This window comes from Brassica oleracea, chromosome C6 (genome assembly GCF_000695525.1).
Source record: "Brassica oleracea var. oleracea cultivar TO1000 chromosome C6, BOL, whole genome shotgun sequence".
NCBI classification, from domain to species: domain Eukaryota; kingdom Viridiplantae; phylum Streptophyta; class Magnoliopsida; order Brassicales; family Brassicaceae; genus Brassica; species Brassica oleracea.
Genome location: NC_027753.1, coordinates 15,678,554 through 15,699,425, shown reverse-complemented (window position 1 = coordinate 15,699,425; position 20,872 = coordinate 15,678,554). Strand labels below are relative to the sequence as shown.

At 30.5% G+C, this 20,872-nt stretch overlaps 2 protein-coding genes across 4 annotated transcripts; both read right to left on the bottom strand.

Moving 5' to 3' along the window:
- Positions 1-799: 799 nt before the first annotated feature.
- On the bottom strand, positions 800-6,924 carry LOC106296285. 2 transcript variants are annotated; one of them, XM_013732387.1, is made up of 7 exons: positions 6,883-6,924; positions 3,156-3,469; positions 2,981-3,082; positions 2,844-2,877; positions 1,217-2,765; positions 1,053-1,147; positions 800-965 (listed from the first exon to the last, which is right to left on the bottom strand). In XM_013732387.1, exons 2-7 carry the CDS (start codon positions 3,248-3,250, stop codon positions 927-929), a joined length of 1,914 nt encoding a protein of 637 aa, XP_013587841.1. In that variant the 5' UTR covers positions 3,251-3,469; positions 6,883-6,924; the 3' UTR covers positions 800-926. The 2 variants fall into 2 exon arrangements, with proteins under 2 accessions (XP_013587841.1, XP_013587842.1); XM_013732388.1 differs by having other exon boundaries at positions 800-960; positions 1,051-1,147; positions 6,883-6,923.
- Positions 6,925-11,170: 4,246 nt separating this feature from the next.
- Positions 11,171-16,162, bottom strand: LOC106300527 (O-acyltransferase WSD1). Of its 2 annotated transcripts, none has more exons than XR_001262029.1 (7): positions 15,947-16,162; positions 14,324-14,902; positions 14,165-14,231; positions 12,224-12,318; positions 11,918-12,127; positions 11,686-11,759; positions 11,171-11,549 (listed from the first exon to the last, which is right to left on the bottom strand). XR_001262029.1 is itself a non-coding variant. In XM_013736682.1 (7 exons), exons 1-7 carry the CDS (start codon positions 16,145-16,147, stop codon positions 11,382-11,384), a joined length of 1,458 nt encoding a protein of 485 aa, XP_013592136.1. In that variant the 5' UTR covers positions 16,148-16,162; the 3' UTR covers positions 11,171-11,381. The 2 variants fall into 2 exon arrangements, 1 of the variants encoding a protein (XP_013592136.1); XM_013736682.1 differs by having other exon boundaries at positions 11,686-11,823.
- Between the last annotated feature and the right edge of the window lie 4,710 nt (positions 16,163-20,872).

Here is a 20,872-nt window from a genome sequence, read left to right as displayed (position 1 = left end):
TATCAGAAAGCAAAGAGAAGAGAAGCAATTCTGATTCGGAGTAAACTGAATTTTTATTTAATCAAACCAAATCATAAACATAAGAACTTGAAGAACAGACTGATTTGATTTAAAAATCACTACAAAAATCCTTCTAAACGAAAATTACAATCGCCTAGCGAAAAGGAAATCGATCACTTGATCGAAATTTTTACAGCAAAAACAAAACATCAAAAGTCTCATCTCCTTTTCCATGAAGGATCGAAGCGAGAGAACAGAGAAGAGGAGAGAAAGTACATACCTAAATGTATATGACCATAACCTACATAAGTTTTTGGGAAATATATTTAAGATAGCACTAAAAAAAATTTATGTAAGATTCTAAAGATCGAAATAACCAAAATGTTTCATTAAAAAAGTAAATATACACTTATACCCTTAAAATTAACTAATCTAAACCTTATAGTTTAGAGTCAAGGGAGGAGATTTGAGATTGAGATTTAAAATTTTATAAAATAAAAAATAAATATTAAAAATTTAAGAATAAAAATTTTAGAAATAGTTTCAAAAAGTAATTTCGAATTACAAAAAAAAAATTAAAAAAAAAATTAAAATTTGAAAACATGTAATTTAAAACTATAAAAAAATATTTTTTTTATTTTTTAATTTATTTATTTTTTTATATATCTAGGATATTATGATTTTTTTATCTATTAAATAAAACATTTTGGCCATTTTTCTATTTGGAATCTATTTTTGTAATCAAAACTTGAAATTGGTTTATTTAAGAGAATTGTCCTGAGTTTTTTTTTTGCTTAAATTTCAAAACCAATTAGTTTGTTATTGAGTGTAACCATACGTTGTTCTCTGGTCATATTTATCATACACAAAAACAGAATCAGTCTGGTCAATATACTTCCGTTCTTTCTTTCTGCATTCCACTGCGGCTACTCCAACAACTCTTTCAATTTCAATAAGACACTGTTGAAAACAGAGATACTCAGCGCGCTTGTCAGGCAAGATGAAACTATCACTGCAAAAATGAAAAACACATGGAAATAATGTGTATACCTCTTATCAAGGGAGGGTATTATCTCTTGGACAGCAGAAAGTGTGATGGACTCATCTAACTTCCCTTGAATCTCTAAATCTTGCTTTTCTTCACTCACTGAAACATATGCAGACATTAAAACAAATAGAATGAACGTGTACGGGGAGAAAAGGTGTTTGCTTTTACCTTCACCTTCTACATCTTCTTGAAGCCTGGATTCTCCTCTAAGATAAGAACGTTGATCCACTTTTAAGTAAAGGCCTTTTTGGTCTGCAAATTTCTCTAGTAAACGTCCTATTAGGTTATAGGCAACTAAGCTTGTGTCGTCACAAATTTCTTGGACTGCCAGGTACTGGTTCTTCTTTCTTTTGATTGGATTCTGCGCACCACGATCATCACTCTTTATGTTTTCAACAGAATACAACGAACGAGGGCTAATCTGATTATCTCTGACAGGTGTAAATTTACTGGACGTGGGAGTGGCAAAGAGAGACATAGGACGAGCTCTTGTAATACTCTCTGTCAGGTCCCTTATAAGGAGAGAAGAGCTGATATGATGCTGGCTGGTTTCGTCTGAAGAAACATTCGAATTCAAAACTGAGCATTCTGCACCAACTTCGTCTTGAACCGGATCAGAGGTATCGATAGCATCGTCTTGACTATAATCATCATCACTGTCTTCTAGCTCCTCCATATAAGCATCGCCATAGTCCTGATCAAGCTCATAATCTGGTATACATTGCCAAGCTATTTGCTTCACTTGAGCACTCACATTTAATATACACTCGGTCTCTTCCTCAACTGCTTCCCCTGGAAATACTCTATGGTCGACAGTCAGCGTACTCTTGTTGACCAATGAAAGAGCGTTTGTCAAAGACTTTGGGATGACATCCATATCACAGCACTCAAACAGATATTCGATCAGCATTCTCTCGACCGCTGATCTTAATCTGTTTTTCGATATTTGGGCTTCTGGGTCCAAGATAAGACCCACTCTTTCAAACGCAGCATCAATCCTGGCCGTACGGAGTGACCAAACTGCCTTCACTATCTCCTTCTGCAGCTTCTTTGTTTCTGGTGAGAAATGGAAAAAATCTGTGGGAGGTCTAGTTTTGTTGTAGCCAGGACTTAACTTAAGTGATAAATCTACTAATGACATTGCCTTAGCCAATGGCTCCTGCAGTTTATCCCCTGAAGAAAGTTCTGAGAGCATCTTCTCGCTAGCTTGCTTCACTTGGTCTATCAGATCCATTTTATTTCCACCCATTTTACTTGGTTTTAACCGAGGTATCGTAACTGAACCTTCAAGTTTCCTTTTCATTGCAAGTAGAGTCTGAGTAGACAACTTATCTAGCTCAGCAAGTGCCTTCAATGCAGCATCACGATGAGACGGAAACATGGGTTTTGCAGAATCTTTCCTGAAGTTTTCACAATCATTCAGAGCTTGATGCAACTGCTCAACAATGTCGTCTCTTCCTCTCTCTCTCAAATCTGTGCGGACAGATTCTCTGATAATCTGTTTCATTTTGGGCCGAGTCTTGTCAAACGAAGAAGAGCCTCCAGTGATGATCTTTACAACGAGAGATAGACCTTCATTCGTTAAAGAATCAAGATACATGCTAAGCCTTCTAACAACGTCTTTAGTGCAGAACATGGACTCCTTTCGTTGAGCCTCTTGGTTCTTGCAAAACCCAAATGCTTCTTCTACACGCGACTTTGCTGTCTCGTAGAATAACTGAAAAAATAAGATTAGTCAAAATGTTGTAATGAAAAATATCAAGAGAGAGAGAGAGGGGTGTGAGCAAGACTTTACATCATCTTCCCTGAGCAAAGATTCAGGGAGGCATCTGTCAGAAAAAAAAAACAAAACAAAACAAAGCACAAGAAGCTCATCATAGCTGTATAATCCAAGCAGTAAAACAGACATAAAAAATTGAGCAACTAACTCACTCGGATTCGAGAAACTCAGTCTTTTCTGGAGTGTGATCCTCAGATTCGAGAAACTCAGTAGTAGGATTCTCAGGTTTAGGGGTATAAAGACCCAAAAGCCACCTATATTTTATAAAGACAGGATTAATAAATAGGGAGATTGGTTCAAGATCTAATCATTGGAGAATCATATAACCTTCTCTTGAGTTGAATTCGCTCCTCTTGGTCTTTCATCTCTGCAGCTATCGAATCGCAATCATCCTGAAAGAAATCTGAGCCATCCATCGCCATCTTCTTAGGATTAGGGTTTATCAGTTATATGTTTATCTGGTGAGTCTATGAACTTTGAAGTTGAAAGAACGGGCAGGTCTGAACACGTGGTTCGGTTCTGTCCAGGTAGGTTGGATTTACAATCCTGAATATCTTTTTGGTACGGTTTAGATATTTTTTCCGGTTCTGTTTGGAATTTCTTACATCCACGTATATGGGGCTGATTTAGAACACAAAATGCTGCAGATTTAAAGAAAATGAAGATTCGCCCAAAAAGAAAAAGAAAATGAAGATCAAGCAAAATAAACTCAGAACATGTAATTTATGCAGAATAGATGCATATCAAACTAATTTATTAAATTATCGTATTTAACTAAATGTTGCAAAATAATTTTTTTTTTTAAAAACAAATTTAAAATTTAAAATAAACATCACGTAATAATTCATTACAATTAAAAAATTGTAAAGAGTATTTTTGCTCTTTTTGTAATAATTTTCTTGATTTTGTCATAGATTTTCTTATTTGATTTTTACTTATTTCATATCCTTTGGTTCAAATATAAAACTCACTTGGTGTTTGCCCGCAATTTTACGGGTAATTAAATTATATGAAAAAATATATATTATGTTCACATTGTTATAATTTTTGAATAATAGTTAAAAATTTTAAATTTTAAAATTTTAATTTCAAATAGCTGAATAATCAAAAATTTTAGTATATATTTTTAGATGATCCGTGAGATTTGAAATAGTTCAACAACGTAAACCTTAGTCATTACAAATATTTCTCTTACAGAAAAGCAATATTATAATTAATTCAGAAAATTGGTTGTAAAATTACTTTATATTTTATTTTATTATGTGAAAAAACCAGGAATACTCTAGCTTTCAAAAAATAAAAAAGAAAGTTTTTTTTTGTGTAGTACCATTACAATGATTAGATGTTTTTATCATTAAGATATTTTCTAAACCTTTTTGTGTGGACTTTAGAAAACATAAGAAAAAATCTAATAATTATTTACCTACAAATCTAATTCTTTTATATAAGAATATATAACCATTAATGTTTTTTAATACAAAATTAAAGTATTTTATTTAACCATATATAAATAATTGATAAAGAAAAATAAATTGATAAAACATATATATTATTTCTCCAATTCTACAATAAATTACCATAAATCATTATTTGTAATATTACTTGTGTTATTTGGTAATTTATATTAATTAGTTCTATAGTTACTTTTTATTTTTAGATTTGACTAAAATAAATAACTAATAAACGTCAACAACCAATCAAATTATAACTAATTTTTAAAACTTAACCTATGAACAATGCATGAGAAAAAATCACTTAAGTGACTTGTTAATTAATATATTGTATGATTTCTCTCTTTAAAACCAAGGATAAATTTGGTTAATGTAAACATGAAAACATACATTAGGAAAATGATAGTTTAAGTAATTTCTCTCGTAATTTTGTCAAATCACAAATTACACTTTTTCACTCATTTTTTATTTAGTGTTTAACATAAAACTTAAATGGCTTAAACATACCCATTTCAATTAAATCTGATTAATTAATAATAAAAAGTAATTTTTAAATAACGAAATATTGTTATTTTATGCATATATACTTAATATTAATGTGAGATCTAATATTATATCAAAATAAAATATTTTTACTTGTATAAAAGTTGTTAAATTTTATTATTGTACATTTAAGAAGTTTATTATACCGCAAAATATACATCTCATTTTTTTAAAATAATTTATCCTACTTGGAATTTACATTATATTTTCTATCTTTGACTTTAACAATTGTAGAACATGTCATTTTTATTGACTTTTCTTACTCCACTTATCACAATGTTTAAAAACACATAAAACTAATTAGTTCACGTTTATAGTAACACATAAAATACATGCATCTCGACAAATAAATAAAATTAAATACTTAAGAATATAAAAGAACAAAGAACACAACAAAAATATTTTATTAGTCTTCCCTCCTTTTTTTTTATTTATGTCTCTTTTATTTTTTACTATTCAAAACAAGCATGCTAATTTTATTATAATCAAAACTATATGAATTATATTAATAGAGTATTAACTCTAGGAAAAGCATGTGATTAATTTAATTATAAATGACTTAAAATATAATAATTTTAAATGAATTACCGTATAATATAATTTTAAGTGACTTACCATATAATAACTTTAATTCATCTGTTTATATTAATAGATGAACTAAATAACATTTCTTGATTAATATAATTTTAAATGACTTACCATATAATTTTTATGTTTTAATATATAAAAATATTTTAATCATTTTTAAAAGTGATAATTTATCTATGATATCACAATGTCATTGAAAAATGATGAGAATTTTTTAAAATTATATATTTGACTGTTTTTCATTCATTTGAAATATTTAAATATATATATATATATATATATAGAGTGAATGAGTGAATTTAATTAATATTATTAGGTTTACATTAATTAGTTTTATGGAATCTATGATTTATTTTATTCACTACTAATATGAATATATTAAAAATCGTTTTATAATTGTTTCTATAGTATCCTTTGTATTTAAATGTATATTATCAATTTATATAATGTAATCTATGATATTTAATTGTATTTATAAATTAAATATATTAATTCATCTATATTTAAGATGTTTAATTATATATTTGGAAACATATACTGTATTAGATTAGGTAATTCTAGGGTTAGTTTTTTTAAAAAAAAACTTAATTAAATAAATTAAAATAAAAAATCATCAACCAATCAAATTATAACAATTAATTGGAAAACTCTCATATGAACGACACGTCAGCAGAAATCACTTAAGTGACTTCTTAATTAATATATAGGGAGATATTGTCAATTTTATATATGTTATTATATCAGCATAATCTTCATATAATTTTTTAAAATGTAACAATACGTACATATATATTTGATATATTTAATATATGTAAAGACAAACAAATTATGTTTGATATTTCATTGTGCAAAAATATTACATAATTATAAATAACCGTTAAATATATAAGTATAAGTAATAATATGAAAGTATACGCATAAATTCATTAAAATAATTTAAATAAAAATATTAAAAATTTTAAAATATTATTCATGATTTTTACTAATAATAATTTTTAGAGGACACAGTTATATATATACAATTATATATATGTATATCACTAATTATAAATAAATCCATCTAAAATAAATATTATGTAAAAATATGAAATGAATTAAATCATACTTTTGAAGAGTTTTGTAAATGAGATAAAAATTATTTGATTCTGTAGTTAAAGAATATATATTTTAGATTATACAAGCCATGCATTACTACTTATTGCAAATAAATTATATAAAATTATAATATGTAAACTAAAAATATAAGTATTTTCTAAACCATTTTATAATAAACAAGATATAAATAATATAATACATATGTATATTACTTTTTTATAACTAAAATTGTTTAAAAAAATTATTATATAAAAATAAAATGGTATAAAATATTAACAATAATTATGAAAGATTTGGTGTTTGGTTTGAAAATAAATGAAATGAGATAAATAAACTATTTATAAAAAATTAATAGGGAGAAAAAAAATAAAACCTACATGATTGGTCATATGTATTTCTCCCACCCATTTTCCATACTTTTTGCAGATCAATAAATCTCTTTGTTACAATATCTGCATGCAGATTGTACTGCATATAAATGATCTTCATTTAAAAAGATGAATGGACAACAAATACATATCAACCCGCAAAATAAGTGTTTTGCATTAAATATGCATTATAAACTGCATCTCGTTCAAAACCATACATTATGAGTTTACACCCAAAGATACGTCTCACATGTGACACATATTCCATATGGTTTGTCTTTTATACCCCTAGACTAAGCTAACTGTACACTTTCATATTTTCAAACTAAACGAAGATATATAAACTATTCATTCTCTAAATTCTTTGCTCTCTCTCCTATCTTAGATCCAGGCCTGGCCTGGAGGTGCATTTGTACAGAGTCCATTTCATCTTTTGTCTTTTTTCAGCTAGGCTTAGAGCCCTTTTTTAAAAAATAAAAATTTGTATGAAAAAATGGGTCTAAATTTTTTTGTAGCACATGGTCCAATTTATGTCTGAGACGGGCCGGCTTAGATCTAAACTATTTTCCTAAATACATGAACTCTAGTTTTTCTGATTTTTTTCTTCTGGTCCTGTTGAAGACAACGAAGAACTGGATCCTTTCTTAATCTTTCTCGTTCTTTCACTAATCTTTCTCGCTTTTTCACCGGGTTTTCATGTCGCCATTCCGCCTCGTCTCCGTCAGCCACAACCACCGATGATGGGTTCTCCACCATCATCGTTGAGAGGAGAAAGAGTCAGAGAGATGTTGGAGCTAGAGGTTGAGTTTTTGCAAAGAGCTGATTACCTCAAGAGATTGTGTTCTGGGGGCTGGGAGCCACATGTTAGAAACCAAGCTCTTGACTGGATTCTAAAGGTTTGATCTTTCTTGAATCTGGTTTGGTCTCTGTTTAGAGTTCCAAGCTATGGAGAAGAAGAAGATGGAGTTTGCTAAACCTTTATCTCAATTGAATCCCAATATCCACTGTTTTTGATTCATTTCGACCTAATCACTGGTATATGTTTCGCGGCCATTGTCTCTTATCCACCGCATCCACACATCCTTGTTCCCAAGATCATCAGTTGCCGACATGCAAGGTAAAGTTCTCAACTTTTTTGGTTAAATTTATAGTTCTTGCCTAAACTTTTATCTTGAGAGACCTTGTAACTCTATATGAAACCAGTTTTGCCCCAGAGAATCTTATATGTTTACCATTTTTTTTAATTTGTCGTGGGAGGAGATTTGAGGATTCAAATGACATCACTCAGTTGGGGGTTGTCATCTGTGAAGACTTGAGCGCAGCAGATGGAGGAGAGTTACCAGTTGCAGCTTGCGCTAGCGTTGCTATTTTGGACTGAGGCTACTTATGCCTACTTGCGTCGAAGATCCAAACTCTCTGAATCTCGTGTTGGACGAGTCTACGACTTCCCCAAGTTCAGCTGAAACCATTTCACATCGTTTCTGGGTACTATTTTAATTGCATCTTCTTCCTTCATGTTTAGCTTTGTGTTCACAGAATTTTTAAATTTTGGGTTTCTTAGTGCTTTGGTTATCTTGGTTTATTGAAAGCTCTGAATATTTTATAATGATATCGTTAAACAACACAGATCCTATGATAGTACTGATCTGGTCTGTTGTAATCATCCAACATTCTGGTTCGAATAATTACAGCATTGTCATCAGCTGCGATATTTTTCTCCATTTGCAGTATCATTATCAGCTGCTTCTGATTCATTGATTATAGCCCCAAGATCATCAATCTTCTAAAGATGAATACTAGGAAACATATGTTGCAGTACATTCAGGCCGACTTATGATTTGATAAGTTTTTTACTGTTGAGCCAATTTGTCTAAATAGAAAGTTTAATACTACTTTTACGGATGATTTTCAAAGAAATGTCTTATTTTCAAATAATGGAATGATTGACATTGAAGTAGTCATTGATCAATAAAAATATTTATGACGTTTATTTATGGGGACCCTGTTTTAGAGAGACAAGAACAAGTGAGGGAACATCTTACACGTTTTACCACTTTGAGAAATGGATCTTGGTTCATGATCAGCGATTTTAATGAGATTACGTGACATAATGAAAAGGAAGGAGACATGCACCAATTAGATAGCTCTTTTTTTTTGTCTTTGAAGCAGATGCTGAGTGATTGTGGAATTTTAGAATTTTTATTTTCTTGAAACGTTATGTCTTGGATTGGAAAAAGATGACGACTGCTAGTTAGATGTTGTCTTGATCAGGCTGTAGGAAGCGAAGCCTTGCATGAAAAGTTTCTACATTCTTCAGTTTAGTATTTACACATGTAGGGATAGGATCATCGTCCGGACCTAGCCAACTTCCTAGTGAAACCAATTAAAAGAAAAAAAGTTCAAATTCCATAAGCTCTGGTTAGATAGCGAGGAGATCAAACATGTATTTTCAGAGGGATGGAATTCACCAGAGCTTTCGTCATGCAAATATAATTTCCAATATCTCGAGTTGCCGCAGAGATTTTAGCCAGTGGAGGAGACAATGATATAAATTCAGAGAGGCAAGTAGAGGAACTAAAAAAATGTGGAGGCTATGTATTCAAATGATGATGCACCAACAGAAGAAATAGCGGAGGCGTTAAAGAAACTATCTAAAGCTCTTAAGGCTGAGGAAATGTTTTGAAAGAAAAAGAGTAGAGTTCTCTGGTTGAGAGAGGGAAATAGAAACTCAAAAGTCTTCCGACAAAACAAAGAATGGCGAAAAATCAAATCACACGACTAATTGATGCGTCAAGCAATATAACTAAGGATTAAGAGGACTGGTAGCGATTGCTAATAGTTCCAGAAGACGCAGAGAGCGCGTTAGAATATATTACTACGACTATCACAGATTCAATTAACGATAATTTACATCTCATGTTCAAGAATTAGAATTCAAACTAGCCATGTTTTCGATGCATCCTGAAAAAGCTTTTGGACCAGATGGAATGACTGCTCTAATCTACAAGGAGTTATAGGATATAGTGAAGGATGATTTAGTCCATAAGGTTAACGAGTTAATCTTTGGTGTCTTGCATAGAGAGCTGGAGGTCAGAGATTTGGTGGCTTGTTGTTGACTCTAAGCCGACGGTTATCTTCTCTACACCGCCAGTAGTAGGGTTCATGTCGTCTTTTGTTTACTCGATGCCGTCAGAAGATTTGTGGTGGCGAAGACTTGTTTCTTGTCGTTGCTGGACCACTGGCTTTGCTAGCTAGTGGTGTTAAGATGGCGGCTAGCACGGAGAGACACTTGTTTGTCTCCTTGTAAGCCTCTTCCTGCTGAGCGAGGTGTTACATGATGAGATGCATCATTTCTGTCATGGTTGGTGCCTCTTCTACCTGTCCAGGTTCAGTCCCAGCATCGAAAAGTCAGGATTCATGCTGATCTTGTTAACGCTACTTTGTATAGCTCAACGATGGGTGCCAACTGTTTAATTTGAGTTTGGTCGTCTTGAATAAGAAAAACAAAATTTAATTATGGATTATTTCAAAGACGTTTTTATTGATCTTATGAGAGAGGTGTTACAATGTGTATGAACAAGATAGAAATAAGCCGGCACTCGGCAGAGTATACCGGAAAAATACAAGTCGGCGTCCTACTCTGGGTCCTCCCTCTGGTCTTCCTTGTCCTCCTTTTATACATATACCTCTTCTTCTCTTTTCCCTAAGTTGGCTTAATCTAATGTGTTGGGTCAAGCTTAACGGGCTGAGCAACTGGGCTGAGTCTTCGGGCTATCATACCGAGCTCATGGTGCCGAGTTAAGTCGAGGTTATCAAGCCGAGCTCATGACGCCGAGCAGCATTGAGCTGAACAGACTTTGTAAACCGAGTTTTCATTTGATGAGCCTTGTTGAAAGAATGAATGATGCAATCCATCTCCAACAAATTTCATAACTATATTCAACTGTGAACGTTGATTTATGAGCTATATGCTTTTCTGAAAACAGTAGTCATACGTAAACAATATTCTATGATATAACAATGTTACTAAAGAACATTTCTAATATTACATGCAAACAATGAATAAAGTTTGAGGAATGAAACAATGATTCAAAATGGAAAAATTACGAGATTAAACTCTAGCTTAGTAACGTTGACCTGATCTCATCAAAATGATCAAACAAGTATCTTGAAATGAGGATAAATGGATATCATCAACGAAAGCTTAACTCAAATGATTAGAAACTCGTAAATTTGTGTTGATAATGTGTTATAAGTAAAGAAGATAAAAGAATGAATTGGTGTGTATTATTCCGTCAATAATGAATTATTTATATAGTTAGAGTACAATAACTTTGAGACAAAGTTTAATTTGAAAAATAAGTAAAATTTGGGAAACAAATATATTAAAGACTTTTCATAATGGGCATCACCACAATATTCATAACATTAACGAATTTATTCAAAAATAAAAGACTTCATAATTATATATTGGAGAACTGCAGGGGCTAAACATCCGATAACATGCTTCACACCTCCATCTTATGAGATCTTTTCTCCTGTACTGCTGATTTGATGATCTTAAGCGCTTCTACAATTTCATCACATAACTGATGAGGATCTGGAATTGTCGTTGTATCCACAGCTAGATTGATGATAATCTTGTTTACGTAGCTTATGAAATGGATATTGAGAGCCTTGTTGAACATCAAGTAACACCCAAAAACGACAATAGATTAATTAATCTTATAAAAACTGAGAATTGTTTCTGAAAAATAAACTTATATTTTTGAGAAGACATGATAACTATATTCTTCAGAAAAATACACTCACTTGTGATCCAACTAATGCACTTCCTGCGACATAAGAGATTGGATGGCCAAATAAACTTATTTCTTCGTCGGGACCTTTCACATTTGAAAATGCCAATGATGTGTTACCAAAAATCCTCTTTCCAAAAGCTTCTACTGACTATTATTTTATCACAATCAAAATTAGTAATAATGTAATATGCTCAATAATTAATATTTTGGATTGAATAGATCATATACGTTTGGTATCTCACCTTTCCCCCCAAAAAATTCAAGGTGAATTTAATGATTCCATAGAAAAGGAATGCTTCTAGTGATATTTTCTTCCTATCCATAGTAGCTTTGGCTCTTCGTACGTACTCCAAAGGATCGTTCTCTGATTTTATCCATAATGGAAATATAATAGTTCCTATGAAGTTTCCCCACCTACACTTTGATCCCTTCGTCATCATATTAGCCAAATCCTACATTTTCACATTTTATTAGAAATTTACACTCTAGTTAATTAGTTAAAAGATACAATTTCGTTTGATTGTATAATTATATATATTGATTATCACCTCTATATTCGTTGCTGGTCTTAGGTTTATAGCTACAGCTCCACGAAAACGGATTTTTTCCAAGATTTTTTTCTTCTGGGCCATTGTATATCCATCTGTCAATGATTATCAGATTTTAGAACTGTTGTAGAAAAATGTTTTAACAAGACTCTCTTATCTCGTGGGAAACCTAACATTATGGAAAAATATAAAGTATATAAATTTCTGTTGATATTTGAAACTGGGATTAAAATCTCCTAGTGTAAAAGGTAACTCTTCTGTGCTCACGGATATATATATATACAAAATATATAAATTATTACAAATGATTAATATTTTGTTTTCAGTTTTATAAGTTTTTAAGTGTTTTGTAATGCAATTTATATGTATAAAATAAATACAATATTTTAAATATATATGTGACTTTCCTTGTAAAAAAATCTTATCGGTTCAGTTATTCTTTTGTTAATATTGGATTGCATTTATTCCTTAAAGTTAGACCAGACTTGTTTCATTGTTCTATTATATTAACCTTTTTTCTTGTATTGAGTTTTTTCAGTATCTTGGATTTATAATATATTTTGGTTAGATCATGTATAATTTGATATACTTTAATTTGAAAAACAAATAGGAAAATATTGTCGGTCTGAATTTGAATAAGTGAATATAACTAAAAATATTTTTAAATTTCAGGAATGCATATAAATATTTACAAAACCTAAATCATAATATCTTTTAATATACTGTTTTCACGCATTCATTAATTTTGAGTCATTTGTAATTCATATGCATAAATATTAATAGAACTATTCTAAATAATAATATCTTAATGTCCTAATTAGGCCTCTGTTTTTAGTATAAGAATTTGGATCCATCCAGTTACACCACTATTTTTGTTCTAGTTTAACTACAAACAGATTATCTTTCTTGTATATATTTTGGTTCTCATTTTATATTTTAAAATATATACTCCGTGCATCTATTTTCAAAAGATGCATATTTATGTGTTTTACACATATTAAATTTTGATAAGAAAATACTATTTTCCGACATAGAGGCAGTATGTTTTAACTTTTCTACAATTTCATAATATGCTAATGCTATTTAGAATATTTTTATTGACCAAATTTATATATATGGTAATAATATTATTTTATCGTTTAAAAATAAATATCTAAACTATTTTGTAAAATTTGGTTTATAGATACAAATATATGTATTTAAAAAAAATAGATATTTTTGTTTTCTTATTTATGTTGCTTTATGCAAATATGAAGAAAAATAAATTTTAAACTCTTTATATGTAAAATTTATATTTTATAAATATTTCGTTTTTTATTATTTATGTGATTTTAATAAAAGTTAAAAAGGAAATTAAAATTAACAAAAACGTAACTAAAATCAATTAAGAAAAAGAAAGAAAATATATTCTTTAATAATGGTAACTATTATGTTAAAAAATATAATTTGATGAAAATTTTAAAAATATAATTATTAAGGATAACTTTGTAATTGATCTATGTTATAATTAAGGTAAGAGAGACACATAGAAAACTGAGTTTTCAAATAATATTATAAAGATAACATATTAAGTGGGTTAAGAAAACTTTGATAATAATTTTAATTTGTTCATATTTTATATGTCGATCATATTTATTTTTTCTAGTAATTATGTAAATATCATTAACAAATTAAAATTATTATAAAATTGCCATTATTACTATTTTCTTTTGTTTGCAAATTATTATCTTTTAAACATAATAAGATAGAGTATATCTCAAAAATTAAAAATATCTTAAAATTTTATAGTATAAATCATATTCAGTAGGCGATTATATTGAACTTTTTATGTTTTGTTTGTTACATCTTCATCTATATTCAAACATAGACTATTGCAAAACTTGGTATCAAGTAAATGGTGAGTTTGATAACAATATTATGGTAAGAGAACTTTGAATTTACCATATTTTGTAGTCAAATATCTTGAAAGACCTGCTTGGGTCATTCCAAGAAGGACATCATTCACCTTCTGCATGATAATATTCACATAATGAAGTTGTTAGTGTAAGATAAGACGATATCAACTATTAATATAAAATCAATACAACAATAAATATATACCATGTTCATTGTGTTCTTCACTAATTTGACATCATCAAAACTTATTATCCGATGGACAACCTTCCAAGATTGAGTTCCATCCTCGGGGTTTCCCATTAGAGGATTTTTGGTATCCCGCAAGAAACATGTTGTAAGCATTAACTTGAAAAACTCAACAAGGGTGGTGAAGGTGACTCTTATCATAAACCAAAGTCCAGCAATCAACCACCATGCCGAAATCATGGATTTAACGGGTTTTTTTGTGGCCGAGGAATTAGAAATTAGTGCGCTAGGGTCTGATGTTTTTCTTGAACAAGCAAGCAAAAGAGACATAAGAGACATTCCATCACCAACTGAATGATGTATTTTTGCTAGAAGAACAGATTCTGCATTTGATGTCTTTATGTTGAGTAAATGGAGTTCCCAAAGGGGTTTAGACATGTCCATTGGAATATTAGCAATTCTTGAAGTATAGTCTTCTAGGAACTGATCAGGATTTTCGATATTGGGGTAATCAAGATCCGGAACAGTTACATGATCTTCTACTCGGATGCTTACAGGAATCCAGACCGGTTCTCCATTTTTCTTATAGTTAATAACCTGAAAATTTTAATTTATGAACACAGATCAAATTAAGTAACTTTTTTTTTTTTTTTTTTTTTGACGTCAAAAGGTCATTCTATTACTCAAACTTGAAGTGGTCTGGGTAACCAAACCGGAATAGAACAACCAACAAAATGTAACTCCCTATGAAAAGATCTAGCAGTCTTAGCCAAAAAATCAGCAGACAGACGAACAAATTTATATTTTATGTTTATACGTATTGAGTGAACCAAAGGAATTATATAGATCATCATGATTGAGAAGAAGACATAACTAGACATTAACAATGGAATTCAAGCAAAGTGAATTTAAGAATACATAAACAGGTAACATGTGATTATAGTATCGAAGACCTTAATATAGTTTTTGGGCGTTGATCTAAGATATTAAAAAAAAAGACATAAGGTGTATGTTTTTTTCATTTATGTTTGTATAATATCTTTTCATATTTTGTATGGATTTGAATATGTAATGATTATTGCCAAAAGAAGAATATATATAGTGATTGATTTTGTTGGATTTTAAATAAAAATAAAAATACTATCAATGCTTATATTATTTTTGGGTTTTTTCTGAAGAGTGTATTTTGTTATTGAAAAATATATAAACTTATTTTTGTTTTTTTTTTTAAAGATATACTTACTTTTGTATTTACGCCGTTTATATAATCATGAAGTAAATAGTACTTAAGAAAATAAAACAGAATCCAAAGTAGAAACTTTTTTTTTTTGACAACAATAACTAACTAAGTAGCTAAACCACCCTGTTCAGAGAGTTAAACCGGTAGGGTAAAATTGACATAAAGCATAAAAAATAATTTTCCGCAGCGAGGATTTGAACCCAGATTTCATCAGATTGAAAGTAGAAACTAATAACTATAGAAATAATTAATCAGTTTCTACCTAACCAAACTAAGAGGATCATATAAAATTCCTATCGTTTATTGAAGACTTTTAGTTATTATACATAATAATATTATACTTATCACACATTCCCAGTTTGTGTGTGCACATATGCATGCCTGAATGTAATACGTTTTACCATTTTGCTAGAAAATCTGGGAGCATTGATCAGTGTGGTCTTGAAGCCTTCAACAAAGACCGATGGGTTGCATTTAGTTTTAAACCCAAAAGTTATCACAATGAACAAATTTGGCGAACTTAGCATCTGTGACATTGGGCTAAGCGGCTCCATGGACATAGTCTCGAGGTCGTCTCTCTCAAGAAAATTTTTCTTTTCCATAGTTAGTTTGATGATTCGATAACCTTTGCATTAGATACGATCCATTTATAGCAATGTTTCTTTGTCCTATTTAATGAAGGTTGGTATTAGATTAGGGTTTTGTGGTTGTTATTCTTGTGACCTTTTATGTAGCTAAGAATGGCTTCTTTCATTTTATCACAAAAATGATTTTATTTTTATTTTATCTTAGAGGAAGGAAATTATATGATTTTTTATGTTTCAAAAAAAATTTGAAACTACTATTTTACATATTTTGTATAAATTAAAATTTTTTTTATTAAATATATGTTTTATTAAAGTGTGTATATATATATTCAATTATTTTGTTGATAAGTATAAAATAGCAAAATATGAAAGTATTACTTAAATTTGATTTAGATACTTCAGTTTTCTAGCAATATTTTGTCCTGTTATTTATTTTTATCGTTTTTATTAAAAAGAGAAGTACGATTTTATCTACCATAAAAAGTTGTAATACGTCAATTTCATCAATTACATCCATTTAATTATTTACATTAATCTATTAAATAAATAACATTTCTAAAAAAATAATAATTATAAAGATATTGATAATAAATCATTTTTAACTGTAAATATAAATTTTACTTTTAGTTATAACAAAATCTGTTTGAGATAAATATCTAACAAAATTTTACGAAAAATTAAATTTTTTTTAAATTAATTAATTTATTAATTTTGTAATCAGTAATATATATTATTATAATTAATTACAAATAAAAATGAATCATATAAAATATATGCTATTTTTATATAAACTTTATAATTGTAGTCTATTATATCAAAATAAAATAAATATATGAGTCAAATATGAAAATATATTAATCTGATAAATTAAAATATTTTTAAATATTAATTTCATTTAAATAATTAAATAAAATATCATTCACCATTTAAGTGATTAAAACTATTAAAATATGATTCACCGTTTAAAGAATTAAAATTCGTAAATTATAATATTTTTATACAAAAAATAAAATTTTTAACCAATGTCAAATTTTTTTATTTTTTTTGATGAAATGTTAAATTTATTGATCATCTTAGAAAGTTTATGTACAAGCTACAAGCTACAAGAATAAATCTGTAAAAAAAATCCTCCTATGTATGAAGTATACGCGATCCAAACCAACGCTGCATAAGGCCATAGAGCTTTGGCTTCTCAAAGTACCTTGTAGACATGATGCGATTCCGTACGGTTTTATCAATAATTCGAACTAACTGCCCAACAGCCCTATACTTGTGGCTGTGTCTACGCTCATTAGGCTCCCTCCAAATGTAGTACACTGAGACCTGGAGCGCTAAACGCAGGAGTATAGACGAGAGCAAGTCCTGAGACCTGTTCCTGAGTTGATCCAACGTAGTATCCCAGTCTGGGCTAGCGTCTGATAGCAACAAATTTCCCGTGACTTCTAACCAGAGGGTGAAAGTGTATGGACAAGCGAAGAAAAAATGATTCCTGGTTTCTTCAGGTTCACCACACAGTAAGCAGCTTTGAGACTGGCCCCATACTCTCATACGGACCCCCGTAGAGAGCCTATCCTTCAATGCAAGCCAAGTGATAAAACTTAACCGGGGAACACCCTGCTGGAACCACACCACTCTCTACCAATCAGTAACTTCTCTTTGCGTTGTGATAATCTCCCAAGTAGCCTTAGAAGAGAAACTATTTCGATAGTCCTGCGATCTGTCTCTCCATAAAACGGAGTCAGTCACATGTTGCTCTAGTATCACTGGAAACTGCTTGAGCTCCTCCACAAGCTCTCGAATATTTCGGTCCCTGCAACGCCGCACACGCCACTCTCCACCTTGAATCACATCCTTGATTCTGGCGTTACGAGGAATTCCAAGTTTCATGATGCCCCCTTCGCCAATGATCTCGATCAATCTACCCCACGATCCTCCTGAACGGACTTTGACATCCCAAAAAGACTCATCCCTTATTAAGTATTGTCTCACCCAAGCTACCCATAGCGAATCAGACTTTGCAAAAATACGCCAGATCAGTTTTAGAGAGAAAACAGTATCCATCTCCTTTATTTTCCGGATCCCCAAACCACCCTCCGCCTTTGGTGTGCAAACAATATCCCAAGCTACCTTTGCTTTATGGGTAATATTGGGAGATCCACTCCACAAAAAAGCTGAACACATACTCTCGATGTCATCAATACATCCTTGAGGCAAGGAAAAAGCTGAGCACCAGAAATTTGTTATACTCGCTATAACTGATTGAATCAACTGTAAACGCCCCGCGAAAGATAGAGCCTTACTTGTCCAACTTAGCATTCTGTTCCGGATCTTAGCCAACAACGGTTCATAGTCCGACCTTGACATGATCTTCGTAGTGAGAGGTAGCCCCAAATATTTTATTGGCAGAGCAGATACCGATAACCCTACTGCTGCAGCCTCTTCTTCAAGTACTTGCTTCCCTCTCCCAGCTGCAAAAACTGTAGACTTCGACACATTGATACATAGACCAGATAATGTAGCAAACTCATTGAAGACCTCTAAGGTACCCGTCAGAGACTGTGGTTTCCATCGGTGAACACAACAATATCATCTGCAAATCTTAGGTGGGTGAGGTTGAGCTCCCTACAGGCCGGGTGATATCCAATGGTCCCCGCTGAAACTGCCCTACTGATAAGCTTTGACAGAACATTACTGACAATCACATACAAGTAGGGTGATAGGGAACAGCCTTGCCTTAACCCTCTTGAGCTAGGGAAGAAACCTTCTAACTCTCCGTTGACTGAGACCGAAAACATAGCAGTCTCAATACATCGCATGATCCATGTTACAAATAGGTCAGGATAGTTCATTTCCCGAAGTGTAGCCTCCACAAATGACCATTTTACAGTGTCAAAAGCTTTAGAAATATCCAATTTTACTGCTGATCTGGAGGTAACCGAAAGCTTGTGATAGTCTTTGACTAACTCCGTAGCAAGCAACACGTTCTCAAGTAAGAGCTTGTCTTTAACAAAAGCACACTGATTTTGATCGATGGCGAGAGGAAGGGTAGCCTTAAGCCGCTTTGCTAAAATCTTTGAAATGACTTTATAGAGCACATTGCAGCAAGCAATAGGTCTGAAATCCTGCATTCTCTCTGCCTCCGTGGTTTTGGGAACCAGCGATAGAAGAGTGGCGTTAATACTGCGAGGCATGAGTCCAAAGAGGAAAAACGATTGAACTGCGACAATAAAATTTATATCTACACCAATATATTTTCTGTTTATTTATATTGAAAATCAAAAAATTATATCATCAAAAATTAATTATATACAAAATATAATAGTATATAACTAACCTTTAGTTTACGTGTTATTTAGAAAATATGCTATTTGAAAACTTTTAAATATAAATAATTCATTAAAGATACTAATAATAAATCCATTTTAACTATAAATTTAATTTTTTATTTTGAGTTATAACAAAATATGCTGAGAAAATTATAAAAATCTTGCCAAAAATTTCAGCTTTGTTAATAAAATAATTCATTAGTTTGTGACCAAAAAAAATCAAAAGCGATATAACTTTCTAAACTCAAAAGTAGTTGTTTAATTTTCTAATTGAAATGATAATATTCCAAATTTTATCGGTATTTCGGTTAGTAAAATATAACTATCATTCGAAATCCATATTTACACCGGTTCGGTTCGGTTTATATACCGTCGGTTTTCGGTTTTATTCGGTTTTATACTAAAAAAACATAATTATTTAATTTGAGATCATATTATTTGAATTTTACAGTCAAGTTGTCAATGCAGTCATTTATTAAAAAAATTATATGTTTAAATAAAAGAACAAAAATAAAATCGCTTCTATCATCTAGTATTATAATCAAAACTAAAATTAAAATCAAAGCTTGAAATTTTGAAAATATAAATAAAAAACAAAACAAAAGCATGAAAGAAAAGTTTTTCTACTCTTCCATATTTAGTGTTCATCAAAGTCATGCTTCTTCGATTGAACACGAAAGTCTGTTCGTTTATAGACAAGAAAAAATTGCAAAGAATTTCCACTAATTATTGTCCATCAAATTTACAATTTTCATTTCCATTTACTCAATGCTAAAATAAAGCAAAAAGATCAAAAAACAGACTAAGAAAATAAGAAGTCTCTGTTGCGATGAATTGTTACTTAATTATAGTTCAAATGTTTTACAAATTAAGGTTTTTTTATTACTGTAAAAAATATGGTAATAGTTATTAGCAAAAAAAATTAATTTATATAACAAATAGATTCTCATGCGTCGTTATAAAATATATACATATTTACATGTTTCTACTTTTGATCGGTTTTATTCGGTTTATTCGGTTTAATCGGTTATAAACCAAACTATATCCAAATCCTACGGTTTTATAAAACTATATCCATTCGGTTTGTATGGTATAAACCAAAACCAAACCATATTGTCTATTTCGGTTCGGTTCGGTACGGTTCGGTTTACAAAAGAAAAAAGGGTTCAGGTCCGTACGTCACATATCCCCTATATATTAATCTCAGAGCATTACAACATATTTTCATAGCCACGTGTCTTCACGAGAATGATTCTTAAAATTGTTAGAAAAATAAGTTGGTCCATATAAACATATATTATGCTTTTTATTAAACTAACTATCAAATTAATTAGTAGTGTACAAAAGAATATTTAATAAAAGCTACAGAATTACCTAATATGGTTAACATATATATGACAATTAATGATTATGA

Excerpts from the sequence above, each read along its gene's own strand:
- LOC106296285 (XM_013732387.1), bottom strand. The coding sequence starts at position 3,250 with ATGGCGATGGATGGCTCAGATTTCTTTCAGGATGATTGCGATTCGATA. Across the intron at positions 3,083-3,155 it reads CGAATTCAACTCAAGAGAAG|GTGGCTTTTGGGTCTTTATA; the intron begins GTTATATGATTC and ends TATAAAATATAG. Across the intron at positions 2,766-2,843 it reads CTTTGCTCAGGGAAGATGAT|TTATTCTACGAGACAGCAAA; the intron begins GTAAAGTCTTGC and ends TTATTTTTTCAG.
- LOC106300527 (XM_013736682.1), bottom strand. The coding sequence starts at position 16,147 with ATGGAAAAGAAAAATTTTCTTGAGAGAGACGACCTCGAGACTATGTCC. Across the intron at positions 14,903-15,946 it reads CCAGATTTTCTAGCAAAATG|GTTATTAACTATAAGAAAAA; the intron begins GTAAAACGTATT and ends TAAAATTTTCAG. Across the intron at positions 12,128-12,223 it reads GACCAGCAACGAATATAGAG|GATTTGGCTAATATGATGAC; the intron begins GTGATAATCAAT and ends GTGAAAATGTAG.